Source organism: Sebastes umbrosus, chromosome 7 (assembly GCF_015220745.1).
Source record: "Sebastes umbrosus isolate fSebUmb1 chromosome 7, fSebUmb1.pri, whole genome shotgun sequence".
NCBI lineage: Eukaryota > Metazoa > Chordata > Actinopteri > Perciformes > Sebastidae > Sebastes > Sebastes umbrosus.
The window spans coordinates 28,827,606-28,843,711 of record NC_051275.1 but is presented as its reverse complement, the minus strand read 5'-3'; the positions used below and the strand labels follow the sequence as shown (position 1 = coordinate 28,843,711).

Genomic DNA, 16,106 nt, shown 5'->3' with positions numbered 1-16,106 from the left:
CCCATTAACACAGCAGCACCAAACAGGGAAGGAGGGATTGAGCAATTTAGGGAAAAACACAGATTTGAGCTCTTACTTTCGTTTTTGGTTGCACTAGCTTCTCTTGTTTTATTATTCTGTGAAGTCTTTGGTGACATTTTTACTTCACATTTAAAGCCTCATAAAAGCTGCTCCAAAGCTTTTAAATTAAAATCTATTAGGACACTCAACTGCAATGCCACGAGCCAGCTTTGGGCAGCAAATGCAATTTCAAATCTCACAATCTCTTTAGCACTTGTTGCTACTAGCCACCATTCACATCAGCCCTGTTGTTGTTTAGATGCTTAATTACCCAGAAGTATTACTAAAAGACTCAGACTGTCTCTGTGCCAATGTTTTGGGGTTTAAAAAGCTGTGTAGAGCTCATGTGTATTTGTATTTGTGCACCTGCTCGCTCAGGTTTAGGCATGCAAACGTGCGTGTGAATAAAACATTTTAGGAGCTTAAAAGATCATTATGGGGATTATAGAGATTTAACAGGGACCCCCACCTCCACCTCTACCCTCACCCCTTCTCCATCCTCCCTCCTCCTCCTCCGAGGGGCTCAGTCCTCTCAGCTGACTCGGCTTTGTTCAACACTGTGAAGGAGTTTCTAAAACTCTTTTGTAAGCACTCACACACCATCAAAAAACAAGAGAAATACAGGTTGATGCTGCGTACACAGACAAAAGGCTGAAAAATTGCAGCAAACTTGGATATTTTTTAATACTGGCGTTTGAAAATTGTATTATTTTTATCTGGATTACATTGATGGATGTCTAACAAAGAGCTCTGCAACGCTGGAGGACTGAAGGCCGTGGATTTACTGCACCTCAGTGGAAGTTTAATGTAGGAGCAAAACAATGTTAAGAAAACCCAGGAAAACATCTTTAACATTCTCCTCATGTAGAAACAATCCTCTTCAAGATGTCACCACTGACGTATTTACCACAAGAAGAGGAGCACTGAAAGAGTGACAGCGAACTAAAGATGTCTGACCTCAGCCAAGTTGCAGTGTACTCAGACTCCTCAGATATTTATAAGGTGAGTGATGATGATGAGATGGAGGATGGTGGTTAATGAAAGTTGTGTGTTGTGGGAAAGAAAGGTCAGTTTGGTCAACTTGTATTGCAAACTGGACCCTATTTATAACCCATTGTGTTCATCTAATAAACTGACTTTTTTTTTTAAATAACTGGCTTTATTTTGAGTGGGCAGTGTTCTTTTGCACTTTTTTTGGAAAATTTTCAGACTTTTTTTAGACATTTTTTAGACATATTTTGAAATTTCTTTGTATATTATTCAGACTATTTTTTGGACACTTTTCTGGTATTTTTCAGACTTTTTTCTGTCATTTTTCGATCATGTTTCAGAAATTTTTCGGACATTTTTGGACTATTCTTCATCCCTTTCGCTTTTTTTCAGACATTTTTAATTACTTAATAAATAATTTCAAGCCTTGTGGACATGAAACCCTGCTATGTCAGTTCTATTTGTGTACACTTCACAGTTATTGTTTTGCAGCAGCTAATCGATATTTGTATAATACCAATTTATCAAACCACAATGTGAAAGATGTCAGAATTATTACCTGAATCTGCAGCTCGCCTCAACTTTATTGTGTAGTGAGTTTCAGCTCCTTATCGGCCCACCGCAACGGTTTGCTACCAAGTTCGCCATATCAACTTATACAGTTCTCTATATGACATTCAGACCATTAATATAGCAGCAAACAAATACTTGCTATGTAAAGATATAGTGGAGCAATGTCTACCTGAGCAGAGAATGAAGTCACTCTCCCTCTGTGTGTGTTTAGTAATCTGAGCTTCTCCATGCTTTGTAGACATACTAGGGCTGGCCGCTGGCTAGTTCACAGCCACCGCTCTGCACTGCTCTCATACAGCGGTTACAGCTGATAACCGTTGCGGAAGCGTAGCACCTACCCTCCGGTTCCCCCTCAGGTTAACACCGTTAGCACCGTTAGCTACAGCTACGAGCCGCCATGTGGAGGCAATAGAAACCCTGAGTATGGAAGCAAAGAGACAAAACTCCTGTGTTTTTTTGACAACAGCCGCTGCCGCAATTTTTAACCAAATACGCTTATTATAATTATATATTTTATTGTTCAACACAGGCCATTTCGATAGAATATGACAAACGAATAGAAATAATTTGGTTTTACTTTTGTACAGCACTTTTTAGGCAGTCGTTTCACTGCCGTCCGGTAGTCGCTTTCAGTCCAAAATGGCGTTAGCGTAGGTTTGCTGCTGGGTGCTGATGCTGCAATGGAACGAACAATTGACTTTCACTTCTTGGCAATATACATCCTTTGATAGAAAGGCTCCCAATGAGTCCATTTGTTCCGCTGCCTGAAGTGGCCAACAAATCAGTTGTTGCAGGTCTATACATCTTCAGGTGACCGAGAGAGCGAGTGGAATGGGACCATAAACAGAAAGCTAAGTTAGCAAACTGACAAAGTAATGTCTGTTATACAGTGATTAATATCTATCTAAAGTTTGCTAACATTAGCAACCCCAAACTACTGGTCATACCAGACCAAGCAAAGCTGTGGCAGCAAAACCCCTGAGCTTGTTCAAATAAGTAAAGGTGTTTCATTGCTTATGAATTAAACTGAAATAGTAAGAATATGATATCTAAAAAAGTCTCACTTTGTATGAACTTGTATAAATCTTTTGTCCGTAATTGTATGAAGTTATTTTTTTAATTGATTGGCATAGTTTAATTTCCATATCTCTCTGTCCTGCTCTCTGCAGAATGTGTTCTGCAACCCTGCCTTTGAGCTGGAGGGGGAGCGAGAGGAGCGGGTGGAGGGATTCAGGACGTCCTCGTCCACCCCCGAACCAATCAAACCGCCAGCAGCTGGTGAGTCGGCCAATCAGCTTGCTGCTTTCTGTGACTGAACCTGAACTGTATTAGACTGTGTATGTGTGCATTGGATTAGTAACATGATTGCATCACTTAGACTCTGCTGGCTTTAATTCTCTTGAAGAATAGCCCTAGTAAAGATGTGTGTGTAAAACATGGTTGTTATGGTAACCAAGGATTAGCCACAATAAACCAATGTTGATAAGAGAAAATAACCCCGATGATGTCACAGTGATGTCATCAGGGTTATCTCACCTTGGGCTTGGATACTAAATGCATAAAAGAAAGCCTGTATTAAAAAACGGAGGTGTATAATCTGAAAGACATGGCAGGCAGGGAGAGCCTATGAAAGACACTACAACGTTGCATTATGGGAAATGTAGTTTCATCCATACTAGGGACTAAAAGTCTTTGGCTCTCTTGGCTTCTGCTGTTTTGATTTTTATCAAATTTTTTGGAAGGGCTATAAAACATCTTTAACCTATTAAGCCCTGGGAGCCCTTTCCCTTGGAAAAAAATAAATAAATAACCAAAATGAATCAGGAATAGCTCCTCAACCATGAGTATAAAATCTAAAATTAAAGAAGACTGCTTAGAGAAAACTTTCCACCATGCCAGCAATGCTCATCTCTCACATACATAATAATACCAAACTACTAAATAAACTACTGGACTTTGCAACCGGACAAAATACGGCCATTGTGTAATTTAATTTGATCATGTTTTCGCTTTAGTTTACTAAAATACAGTATGCACACCCATAAATATATGGTACTGTTTTCAGTTAATACCAATTAGGTGTTAAACAAAAGGGGGAAAATGTGAATAACATGCAAATAAATATAAATAAACCAGAAAGATAAAATCATGTATAGTATTTGAACTTTGGTAGCAATCAAGATCTCCTTTGACCTGTCACAAACTCACATGTGTACATGTGCTCTGTTATTCAGGTCTAGGGTTGGGTCTGTTTGGGGTGTGCGTGATGCGTCTTCGGGGTCCAGGTTGCGGCTGGGGGGTTGTGGTGATCTCTGCTGCTGCCCTGCTCCTGTTAACGGCCCTCGGACTGGCGCTGGCCCTCATCCTCACACGTGAGTCGCTGCTGCACCTCAGATCAGTCATCACTATGAAAAATAAATCAATTTAAAGGGCTTGTTACAGATCAAGTGATTTTATAAATGCAGATTGCATACTTACAGCTGTTTCTATATGTGCTCTTAAGTATTATGATTTTACCAATACTGGCCTGTTTTCCTATCTAGAATGAGCCTCTTCTCTGATTAGTCTCCCTGTCATGTTTCCAGAGATAAAGGGCCAGGCAGTGGAGGATCAGTTGCTGCCCACCAGCTCTCCAGACCAGCTGAATGCAGGAGATGGAGCGTCCCATACTGTACCCACAATCTCTGCCAACAGAAGTCAACAGGAAAGTACATCCACACCACAGCCCGCTAGGATCCAACCATCTGAAACACGTAAGAGATTCAAGCAAAGTGGACTTTTATATTGTAATTTAATATGCAAAATGTGCAATTTATGTCCATCCTAACCCAATATGTCATGATATCTTTATCTAGAAGCTCTTTCATTTCTGTCTCTCAGGTTGTGGAGGGGTGTTGACTGACTCAGAGGGCAGTTTCAGCTCTCCAAACCACCCCGGCTCCTACCCCCCCAACTTGCTGTGTGTGTGGGTCATCCGAGTCCCGCCCCCCTCCCCGGTCCAGATCCACGTCTCCTCTCTGGCTGTAGAGGGCCCGTCTCCCTGTCTGTTTGACTGGCTGGAGGTGCGGGAGCAGATAGAGCAGAGCTCTGTGGCCACCAGGTTGGTCAGACCCCCACTGCTATCTCAGTTTACACCCCAGACACAACAGCGTAGTTTCTAATCAGATGTTATTTTAATACTATATTTTAATACCTTGTGCTCTCTTTTAAAAGCTTATGTTGTAAGAATACCTGGAACTTTGCACTCCCTATTTATACAAAAAATACCTAACCCAAGTTGTACAAGCATTTTGTGGACTTAACTATTGACGCAGAGGCAAAGTTTGGATGTTTATTCTGGCAAATACACATTTGAGTGTATGAAAATGGCACAAACCTGAAATTCAAAGCTCAAATTGACCTATATGCTTGTCTCATTTATGCAAAACTATTCAGTCTATGCTATCCCTAAAGGAACATTCTAGTTTATTTCAATTATCCAACTTTTTTTCCCATACTTTATTACCAACACAGTAATATTACAGCACACTAGACCACTGGTTACCAAGTTGGTGGTCCCCGACCCCCACTAGAGGTCGCCAAAGCTTCACAGAGGGATGCCAGGTGTTTTTTAAAAATATACAGTTGGCCTATGTCTCAGCATTTCATTAATTTCTATGAAGAAAACCAAATGAAATTGTTATTTTTAAAGTTTGGATTATTATTTAAGAGGATAAGGGCACGATGAAGACCTGAACACAAGTTATATTCACAGAGCCTTCCCTCTCTGCTAAACAGCCTCGTCCTGCATTAGAAAAGTACACAGTTAAAACAACCAAAGAGCTGAAAGAACAATGGCCAAGCATCAGGGAGAAGAAACACTGAATTTGTAAAAAAAAAAAGAAGCCTGTTAAGTATGTATGATTGATAAAAAATAAAAAATACATAATACAGACAGAGAATTGTATTGAAAGTTCCTAAAAAATAACAGGAAAACTCATCTCTGATGCAATATTCACAGGAAATAATCAAAATGTATCTAAATCGCTCCTTTTACACAAACTTCCTGCAGTCATTGTGTTCAGTATTTGGGTTAATTGTACAGTTTATCAGTTGTTCTGTGCTGTTATTGTTATGCATTTAACATAATATGAAATATCCATAAAATATGTCACTTAGTCAGGGGTCGTCAGTTTACTCAATGATAGAAAAAGGGGGTGGGAACCACTGCATTAGACATTATAATACAACAGTACAGGAAGTATTGGGGAAAAAATAAATAAATAATTTAATAATATTAATGATATAAATTAAATATAAAAATTAAACACACAAAAAAAGAAAAAAAAACTCCACAAACACATCTTAAAAAGTGAATAATCCATATTGCAAAACAATAAATTAAAATATTAAATTATTTAATAATATTTAATAATAAATAATATTAATAATATAAATTAAATAAAAAAATTACAACAACAAAAAACTCCACAAACATCTAAAAAAGTGAATAATCCATATTGCAAAGAGAGAGAAAAAAAATCATCTGGAAATATTGTCCATAATGCTTTTCAAGAGGTTAGATATCTTTAAAGCTCTTTTGTTTTAAAATAATTTACAGACAGAATCATAGAATGATACCTAAAACAAGTTTTTGTAGTGAAGAAACTGAAGAAATCTGGCTTTGTGAATATGATATTTACCCATAAGACACAACAATTTTATCAAGTTATCAACTTCCTTGAATCTAAATTAAAAAATAAGACCACACTTTCAGTAATAGGGGCTAAGACATTATGGTTCTCCCAGATTAATAAGTAATTTTAAGTCCAAAAGTTACATTCTCGGGTTCATGTCATTACCTTAAATTGTTGGTAGATGGTGCTACAGGTCCGTGTATAACAGTAGTGTGCTTCCAGGTACTGAAGGCTTCTTGGAAAAGTTTCAACACATGTGGAAACTTTGACCTTTAGGCTACTTCCATTCTTGGAAAGTGTTGTAACGCAATTCATTCTAAACTGGCTCACAAATCCTTTTAGGAATTTACAGAGCAAAGTTCAGACTCCAATGGCGACTCCAAAGCTGTAATATGGAGAGAAAAAACAGATTATTCAAATATTAAAAGGTCTGTTCTTCTCTCCTGCAGGTTCTGTGGCAACGTAGCACCACCAATCATCAACACAAACAGCAGCACAGTGTGGGTCACCTTCCGCTCTGATGCCAGCATCGCAGGCAGCGGCTTCACTGCACAGTACAGGGCCATACTGCCTGGACACCGTCAGTAGAGTTTGCGTGTGTGCATCTGCAAATACTCGCACTCTTTCACTCGTTTGCATTCATGTGCATGTATCAACTGTGTGTTTTCTCAGAGAGCTGCTCCAGAGAAGAGTTTATGTGTGACAGTGGTCGCTGTCTGCTGCCTGTGTCTGTGTGTGACGGTCATCCAAACTGCCATGACCAAACAGACGAGGCAAACTGCAGCCATAAACACAAAGGTGAGAGCAGAAACAGAAGTTAAACACACTTGAAAAGGACACAAGAGTGAACTCATGGACACTGTTTCCACTCTGTTTTGTTCACAGACTGTGGTGGGCAGAAGACCGGGCCGTATGGATACCTGTCAAGTCCAAACCACCCCAAACCGTACCCTCACCAGCAGGTACATTTTTAACCACTTTGGACTGCCAAACACACTCCAAAGGCCTATACATCACTAATCTGGTATTCTTCTGTTTCCCGTCAGTTGTGCATATGGTATATATCTGTTGAAGAGGGTCACGTTGTCACGCTGAGCTTCAGGAACTTCAGCCTGGAGACTCAGGATGTGTGCGAGTTTGACTACGTGGAGGTGCACGACGGTGTCAGTATTGGAGCTGGAAGAGTGCTGGGAAGGTGAGACGCACCACCAGGTGGGGGCCTTACCCAGCTCTGATATGTTCAGCCACCTGGACAGTACCAGTACCTGTTTCATGTTGTTGACATATTAGAGCCAAAGGTTTTTACAGAGGGGGATTTTGGATATCTATTTTCATGCTTTTAGGATTAAAATGTTGTATAAATCAGGTTATGAATGATATATGAACAAACCCCTCTGTAAAAAACTTAAGAATATAGATAGGAATGCAACTGGAAAGTTTGGTGTATGTAAGTGCTACATACACGAACCAGGCTTTCAACTAACTCCAATGTACTGTTTGCAATGTTATTTGACGGTCGGGACAAGTGACGCAGTATTAATAGCGTGAGAGTCTGCTAAAGGATGGCGGCAAGGGTGGTGGACTTGAGTCACGTCAGTCGCTAGTCAGTGAAGTTAGCGTCAACCACATCGTTTCCTAACCTTAACTAAGTGGTTGTGTTGCCTAAACCTAACTTCCTGTGAAAACAGAAGTTTATTTTGAAAGGACACTATGCATGTATTTGCATGTATATGCATATATTGACACGCCGTCTCTGGTCCGTCCAAAAGTAACACAAGAGGGGTACCCCGTGCGTTGGTATTTGACGAGTCGGGAGTGACGATGTGTTGAAAAGACAAAATCTAATCTCCCCTTAAATCCCGTGTGTTGAGGGTAAATAAGGACAAATATGTGTCCTCCTTTATATCGGTTATATAACCGCAGTGTTCAGCTCTTTGTTTCCTCTACCTTTGTCTCAGGTTTTGTGGCACCACCTTCCCTCCGGACCTGACCTCCTCCAGCCCCCACATGACGGTGGTGTTTGTGGCCGATGAGGGAGTGGCCGACAGCGGCTTCAACGCCACCTACCAGGCCGTGTCTGTCCTGGGCAGTGAGTTCTTGCTTTTATAAAGAAAACAAACGTACTAATGCCTTTATTATTTCCAGTGGTGGAAGAAATACTGAGATTGTTGATTTGAGTAAAAGTAGCAATACTACAGAGTAAAAATACTCTGTGACAAGTAAAAGTCCAGCATTCAAAATCTTACTTAGGTTAAAGTACAAAAGAATTTGCATTAAAATATACTTAAAGTACCAAAAGTAAAAGTACTCATTGTGTAGATACATTTCAGAATAATATATATATATACACTATATCACTAGATTATAATTAGTGATGCATTAAATGTGTACATCAATTTAATTGGTAAAGATGGGGCTGATTTGAACTACGTTATATACTACTGGGTACCTTAATCCATAATATTACATCATAATTTATTTGTTGATTGTGCTTTATATGTTGTATTGATAACCTGAATCTGCAAAGTTACTAAAGCTGTCAAATACATGAAGTGCAGTAAAAAGTAAAATATTTTCCTCCCAAAATGTAGAAGTATAAAGTAGCATGAAATAGAAATACTCAAAGTACAAGCACCTGAAAGTAGAAGTACTTGAGTAAATGTACTTAGTTACATTCCACCACTGATTATTTCCCTTGCCTCTGATCCTTCTTTCTTTCCATATTTTCTCCTTTGTTTTACTTCCTGTCTCTTTTGTTTCTCTCCTTCCTTCAGATCGTACCTCTTTTAGACCATCTTTCTTTTCTTCTCCTTGCTTCCTTCTTTCTATATGACTCATTTTGTCATTTAGTCTTTCCTATTACAGTACTTTCTTCCTGTCCCCATATCTCTGCGTTTGCTCTTCTTTACGTGGCCAATTTCTGCTTTCTATAACCCTCTCATGTGTTTTTCTGTCTTGATTTAAAGGGACATGTGGTCCCAGCCAGTTTGCCTGCAGTACAGGGGAGTGTCTTCAGCAGCAGTGGATGTGTGACGGATGGAACGACTGCCCTGATGGAGCAGATGAGCAGAGCTGTGGCAACTCCACCTATCCTCCATTCAGTGAGTCGCTGTTATCTCTGACCCCGATCAGAGTCACCGATACAATAGTTTTTGTTTCCAGAGTTTTGCTGTTGAAATCACTCTTAGAAGAAAGAAAACAAACCCTAACAGAATAACAGTTTGTCACCAGCACTGCACTGAAATTCAATTATATCATCATTTCCTTTGTCTATTACAGACAGGATGTTCTGGATATTAGACTATAGGGCTGTCCCGATTACCATTTTTTGGACTTCGAGGCTTCAATGAGTAATATTCAAAGCTATTTGAAGCTTCGCGGCGAGGCAGGCTGACATGTTTTTGTGTCTTATCTGTTTCCATCTGCCCCATTTCACACAAAACAAACAGCGATATCTGTCTGAGAATGACTTATAATAATAAATGTTGAATATAAATGATGAATAATGTTGTGGGATCATTCCTTATTTCATGGGCTATTATGGGATTTATACATTATTATTACATATTTGTATATAAACAAAACAAAACAAGAAAAACAAAGCATTCGAATACTGATTTGGAGATCGAATACCATGGCAACGGTCGAAGCTTCGAAGCATTCAGGTCAGCCCTTTTACACAACATAAATGTAAAATAAGATGTATTTTCTCCATGCCCTCAGCGTCATCGTGTGAGTCCATAGAGGTAGAGATGTGTCAAGGCCTCAGCTACAACCTCACCTCATTCCCAAACATCTGGCTATCCATTGCTGATCAGAGAGAAGCTGCCACCCTCCTTCGACAGTACCGGGTAACAGCTACCTTCATAACTCACCTGAATTACCTATATTTTCTTGTTGCTGCTTTATAATCCTCAAAAATTGCATAAACACACACAAACAATGCATGAACTGACAGCTATTGCTTCTTTTAACAACTACACAGCTGTGCATTCAAATTCACCCACTCCTCCTGTTCTCCGTTTTGTCGTCCAGGTGCTGATGGAGCTGGCGTGCTTCGAGCCCTTGCGGAGGCTGGTTTGCGGGATGTTCCTGCCCCAGTGCAGCCCTCAGGGTGGCGTCCTCCAGCCCTGCCGCTCGGTCTGCTCCTCCGCCGAGCAGCAATGCAGCCATGCTCTGGATCTCTTCTCCTTCAGCTGGCCCTTCAACTGCCACCTCCTGCCGGACTCACAGGACCCCATGGAGTGCTCGCTGCCTTGACGCTTCAAGAGTTTGTAGTTTGTGCTAGTAAGAAGAGATGATCACACACAGATTTGCAGCAGTGTTTGAGAGGACTGAAAGGCCTGCATTTTACAGAACTGACTCATTTTCTGGACTCAGACCAGCAGGTCTACAGCATTCAAGAGTTGTGTTGTAGAAAGCATTTTGAGTTGGAGCATGAATGCAACCCTCATTACACACTACTGCCTGTAAAGCTTGTGGTGCATGCAGAAAATTGCAGCACAGTAACTATTTTAAAAGGAAAGCTACGTAAATAAAAATAAGTTTAATGTTTTTGTGTGATTCCGACACCAATTAAGCAAAATGAAAACACATCTCACCTATTACAGGAACAGTGTGTAACATTTCAGGGGATCTATAACGGAATATAATATTCATAACTATGTTTTCATTAGTGTATAATCACCTGAAACTAAGAATCGTGTTTTCGTTAACTTAGAATGAGTCCTTCATATCTACATAAGGAGTGGGTCCTCTTCACAGAGTCCGCCATGTCCCAGAACGGACAATAAACTTAAACTTGTATTAGATTCGTCACATACTGTAAATACATGAAATTTGACCTCTGCATTTAACCCATCCTAAGAAGCAATGAGCTGCTGTAAAGCACCTGGGGAGGAACTTGGGCTTAAGTGTCTAAGTTCAGGACAACATGGAGACAGTAGGAACCAGGGGTCGATCCGCCAACCTTGCGGTTATAGAACAACCACTCTACCCACTGAGCTACAGCCGCACCAACAAACCAAACACTGGCTCCAGAGAGAGAATTACCAGTTTTTACGTTACCTGAAGGACACACCGACAGGCATATGAAACGGCAGTAATGTGAGCCGCAGAGTGCAAAACCGTGGTACCGCCAGCCGCCATCTGTTGCTCCTAAAAAAGTGTTATTGTGTTAAGGATGGCACACGTTACTGCAGCCTAGGAAAGGGAGGAGTGAGCGGATGGGTACTCATTTGGTTGCAATCTGCAATAACACCACTAGATGCCGCCAAATCCTACACATTGTACCTTTAAGAAAGAATAGACAATACAGAAAATACCTTTAAAACAACTTTTATTGCATTGTTCACCACTAGATGTGTGCTTTTGTCATTTCAGTCCAGATTTGATCTAGTGCGAGATAAAAATTGGTATGAGCTGAATCACACTGGAAACCTGATCTCTGTGCCTCACTGAGTCCACGTGATAAAATGCAACAAACAAGCCTCATGGGAAACTCAAATGATAAAAGTTATCTCAGTTGATTTAACTTGTTAAAATTAAATGAATTGGTAAAAGAAGATTTCAAGTTGAATTAAATAAGGATTTGTAATCATTTTAAAATTAAAGCAGTCCATAATATAGAAATACTGATAGTGTTCAGGTAAGAATCAATTAGGTGCAATAAAGTATTGGCATGTTGTTACTTCTTTATCTGTGACATCATCACAGCTGGCCACCATCTTTATGCACCTGATCCATTCATCATACACCCGAGGCTCAGAGAGTGCACAAGTGGAAAAACCCTTCTCCTGACTAGAAAGGAGTTTAACTTCATAAATGAAAATATTCTGTATTCACACTGATTACTGAGATGATTTTGCTACACAAAGCTTGATTGCACATTTTGTCATAATCAAATCTTTGAGTCACATTATAGATGTGCTTTATTGCTGTAAAGAAATGGCTTTGAGCTGCTAAGGAGGGACAATGAGTTTCAGGGTGTGGTCTAGGGCGACGGCCGTTAGACCCCACACCCGATGCTTCCCGTTACGAAACACTGGGAGGGTGTATCCGTACTTGTTGCCGGTGCGGAAGTGTGTGTAGCCACAGTTCTGAGGTTTGCACAAGTGGGACAAAGACAGGGTAAAAATCTCCTCCACCTGGGACAAATACAGGCAAAGGAAGCACAGTTTACAACTTTGGTTCAAATTGAAACCAACCAGAAAAGAGGTGTATTTTATATTTAAAGGGCGGGTCTTGTTTTTTTAGGATGTAGGTTTCTGCATGATGACGTTGCTACAAGTACAGTATATATACATCCTTACAGTCAAACAAACTTACCGATCGATGCAGGGGTAGACCAGCAACTGCTGTGTAAAAAGACTGTTTTTGTGAATGGAGTCTGGTCTGGTAGCTTTGAAAACCACAATATAACAGCTTCAGTCCCCCGTCGGAAAGAGCTTTCTGATGGCGAGGTAAAGCTGTGAAGATATTCTAAATATAGCGTACACTTAAACTGATGCTAAAATATGTTTTTCTGCTGCTCCCATCCACAGCCGATTTACCTCGCCGTCAGACAGCCCTTATATTGTGATCTTCAAAGCCACCAGACTCCACTCACAAAAGCAGTAATTTTACCCAACAGAACGCAGGAATATACATACTACCCCACTTCAACAAATCCAAACTAACTGGCAAGAAATGGACAGATGATAAAAGCTGCAGGCTGGATTGAATTCTGAGTGTTTGGGTAGATGATATGAACCCAAATCACCCCTGGAGATCATTGGTACAATACTGCAAATAAACTGACTATAATATACCTCTAGCTTTCATTAGACTGTGGTGTGACATCATACACCTATAAAGGGAGACACTTTTTTTAAATCTGCTTTTTACTAGTATGTTATGGAAAAATTCACTGACAAATTGGATAAAACATGACTTACTAAATACATAACCGTCATCTTCACCATGTTCAGAAACAAAACCTGCCTCTCTCAAGCAGATATAAAATAAAGGAAGTGCTAAAAATAGGACGACTGTACCTCTCCAGGGTTTGGTTTGAAGGACAACTCCTCTAAGGGGCCGAGGTTAGCCAGCACCGGGGCGATCACCATCCCTGACTGATGATAGAGACACAAACAGCATCAGAACCAGATAGATTTTGTATTCAATATGATAAACATTTTGAAATAATGATTGGTATCTGTGTAAGTGACACAAAACCATAAACTGTTACAATTCTACTTGTATTTGCAACGTTTTTAGTGCCAGACCTTCATCGGGCAAAAGGTCTAGCACCGAAACGTTGCAAATAAATGTATAATTGGAAGTTAGATATTGTGCAGGAGTTTATTTAGCAACTTTTTTATCTACTCGTCTCTCTCCTACGCACCTGTCTCATTAAGATGTGCAAAGTGTGCTTCTACTCTTGAAAGACATGACAGCACTTGCACTCACCATGTCCCTGAGAGGTTTCAGGATGCCCCAGACCTTCTCTGTTGCCACAGAAACACCCAGCTCCTCCCTGGCTTCCCTCAACGCCGTGGCCACCACGTCTCTATCTGATGGATCACTCTTTCCTCCTGCAAAGCTACAAATGAGTGGAAATGAGAACAGATACATATAATATCTTCTCTACTGGAGTTTTAAAACAATGTCGTTTCTAGCCTGTTTAAATATTACACTTACCTGACATCTCCCTTGTGCCTGCCCTTCAGTGTGCTGGAGCGCAGAGTGAAGAGAAACGCCGGCTCCCCCTCAACAGAGCACAGAGAGACAAGGACTGACGCCCATCTCCCCTGGTTCTTTCCCTGGCTCTGACTTGCCCCCCTTCTCCCCTTGTCCACCTCGTACAGCTTCAAGTTGGGCCCCAGGCTCTGTCGACACCTGTTTTCATTCTCCAGCGATAGACAGTCTCTCCAGCCGTCTGACACGCGCGGGGCAGCCTGATGAGCGGCTCTGGTTTTGTGAGAAGAGAGGCTGCAGGGTCGTTGTCTAAAGTGGTTCAAAATCCATGGCGTATGTGTCGTTGAGCTGAAAGGTCGAACAAAGTGCTGTCTGCAATATAAATGGCTTTGAAGGAGGTTACACTGAGTCTTATAGGTGAGTGAAGGTTGGCAAGTGTCCCAAGGCCTTCTTCTCCAGGGTTGAAGGCAAGTTGTGTTGATTAAACAGTCCCGGTAAGTGCTCACAGCTTTGAGGTTTTGACCTGCATCCTTGACTACAGCACATTTCCAAGAGTCAGATGCTTGTCTGGCTTTTGCAGAGGCAGAAACCTGAGGGAGGTGACGATGGCTGGACAAAATGTCCTTTTTGGATGAGAGGTTTTGAAATGAAGCCTCTCTCAGCTTCTGATTATCACATTTAAATAGAGACAGCTGCGTTGAACGGGATTCAGTCTCTCCGGAGAATGATGACCCCTCTTTACTTCCACGGATCCCTTCATATCTCCTTCTCTTCACATCTCTTGCAGCCTGCCATCCAGCAGCAGTGCGCTCAGAGAAAGCAGAGAGGTGGGATTCTCTCAATAGCAGCAATGGCCTTAAGGGACAAGACCCAACCAGGACCTGGTGGCCTCTAAACATCCTAGAAAAAGAAACAGAAACATACAAAGACAGTTAGTCAATGAGGCTCATCAGCAAATTACACTAGCAAGTGATTGTTTGGCAGCATAAATGAAGCATAAATGGCTCCACCTGCAGAGTGATGATTAATGTGAGGTCAAAAACCAGGCTGATCTGAGAGCAGAAGTTTACCCACATTTAACAATCACCACTGTGATACTTTAGTCTTACCATCAGCTTAAAGCTGTGCAGATCCAGTGAACTTATTTCATCTTAACTTCAATTCTCCAAACCCCCAAAGTTCAGCTGTTATTGACTAAGTTTGCTCGACCTTTAGTTTATCAGTTCAAACTGTCAAACTTTGACAAACTACAGTTGCAAAAAATGTTTTTATTATTTATTTAATTTTATTAAACACATTCAAATTTACAAACAACATGGCTCATAGATCATTGCATTAGAGTAAAAGATAATAATAAATTAAATGAAGGGCTGTACCTGTAATTCATATCCTTCTGTTATACTAAGAAGTTTCAATGCATTTGTTTTTCATGACTTTAAGGGCTTTTATGTAAGAAAGAAACTCAGAATGAAACACATTAAACCTAAAGGTTTCACTTTCATATACTTGGATTTGTGCAACTAAAAGCCAGTCATGTATCTCAGAAGCCATAAAGCTAGCTAGTTAGCTTAGCTGCGTTTTGTTAGCGTTGTTAAGAACATTTTAAAAGTCAAATCACGTTAAAGTACTGGGTTATTTCGCTTCTCTTCTGCAAACTAGAACTACATAAAGCTGGTTTATTAGCTGTCTGCTCTTCTTTGACTCTAATAACAGATGAAGTGTATGCTAACTAGCATTAGCCTGCTAAACCATTAGCATGAAACTGTCAAAAACACAAAGCAAGGTCTCAAATCTAAACTTTAAAAGTGGTGAAAGGGAAGATACGACATGATGCCAATGATAACACGCCAATGACACCATAAAATGTAATAAGAAAGCTGAAAACACTCACCTTGAAGATTGAATCAACAGCAGCCCAGCTAGCTAGCCAGCTGCCACTAGTCAAGATGGCGCTCAGTGGCTTCATGCGCGTCACTGTTGCCCTCACTGCGCTGTGGTGACGTCACACCAAACTTTTTTTTTATTTCTTTTGATTGAATATAATTAATTTACAAATATTAAGGCATTGTAATCTAAACTCAATACTTCTAACATACAAGGCACAATTGGATAGGAAAGATAACTTAAATT

The 16,106-nt window shown here is 40.5% G+C and overlaps 2 protein-coding genes across 2 annotated transcripts; one reads left to right on the top strand and one right to left on the bottom strand.

The window, feature by feature from the left end:
- The first annotated feature begins 1,008 nt into the window (after positions 1-1,008).
- Positions 1,009-10,853, top strand: LOC119491636 (membrane frizzled-related protein). Its single transcript, XM_037775788.1, has 13 exons — positions 1,009-1,062; positions 2,793-2,901; positions 3,858-3,995; positions 4,209-4,376; positions 4,504-4,723; positions 6,749-6,879; positions 6,972-7,097; positions 7,185-7,261; positions 7,346-7,494; positions 8,258-8,388; positions 9,266-9,400; positions 10,023-10,150; positions 10,335-10,853. Exons 1-13 carry the CDS (start codon positions 1,009-1,011, stop codon positions 10,557-10,559), a joined length of 1,791 nt encoding a protein of 596 aa, XP_037631716.1. The 3' UTR covers positions 10,560-10,853.
- A 767-nt stretch (positions 10,854-11,620) lies between these two features.
- nudt8 (nudix (nucleoside diphosphate linked moiety X)-type motif 8) lies at positions 11,621-16,002 on the bottom strand. Its single transcript, XM_037776133.1, has 5 exons — positions 15,868-16,002; positions 13,980-14,876; positions 13,749-13,881; positions 13,334-13,411; positions 11,621-12,445 (listed from the first exon to the last, which is right to left on the bottom strand). The coding sequence occupies exons 2-5, from the start codon at positions 14,873-14,875 to the stop codon at positions 12,260-12,262; spliced, it is 1,293 nt and encodes a 430-aa protein (XP_037632061.1). The 5' UTR covers position 14,876; positions 15,868-16,002; the 3' UTR covers positions 11,621-12,259.
- Between the last annotated feature and the right edge of the window lie 104 nt (positions 16,003-16,106).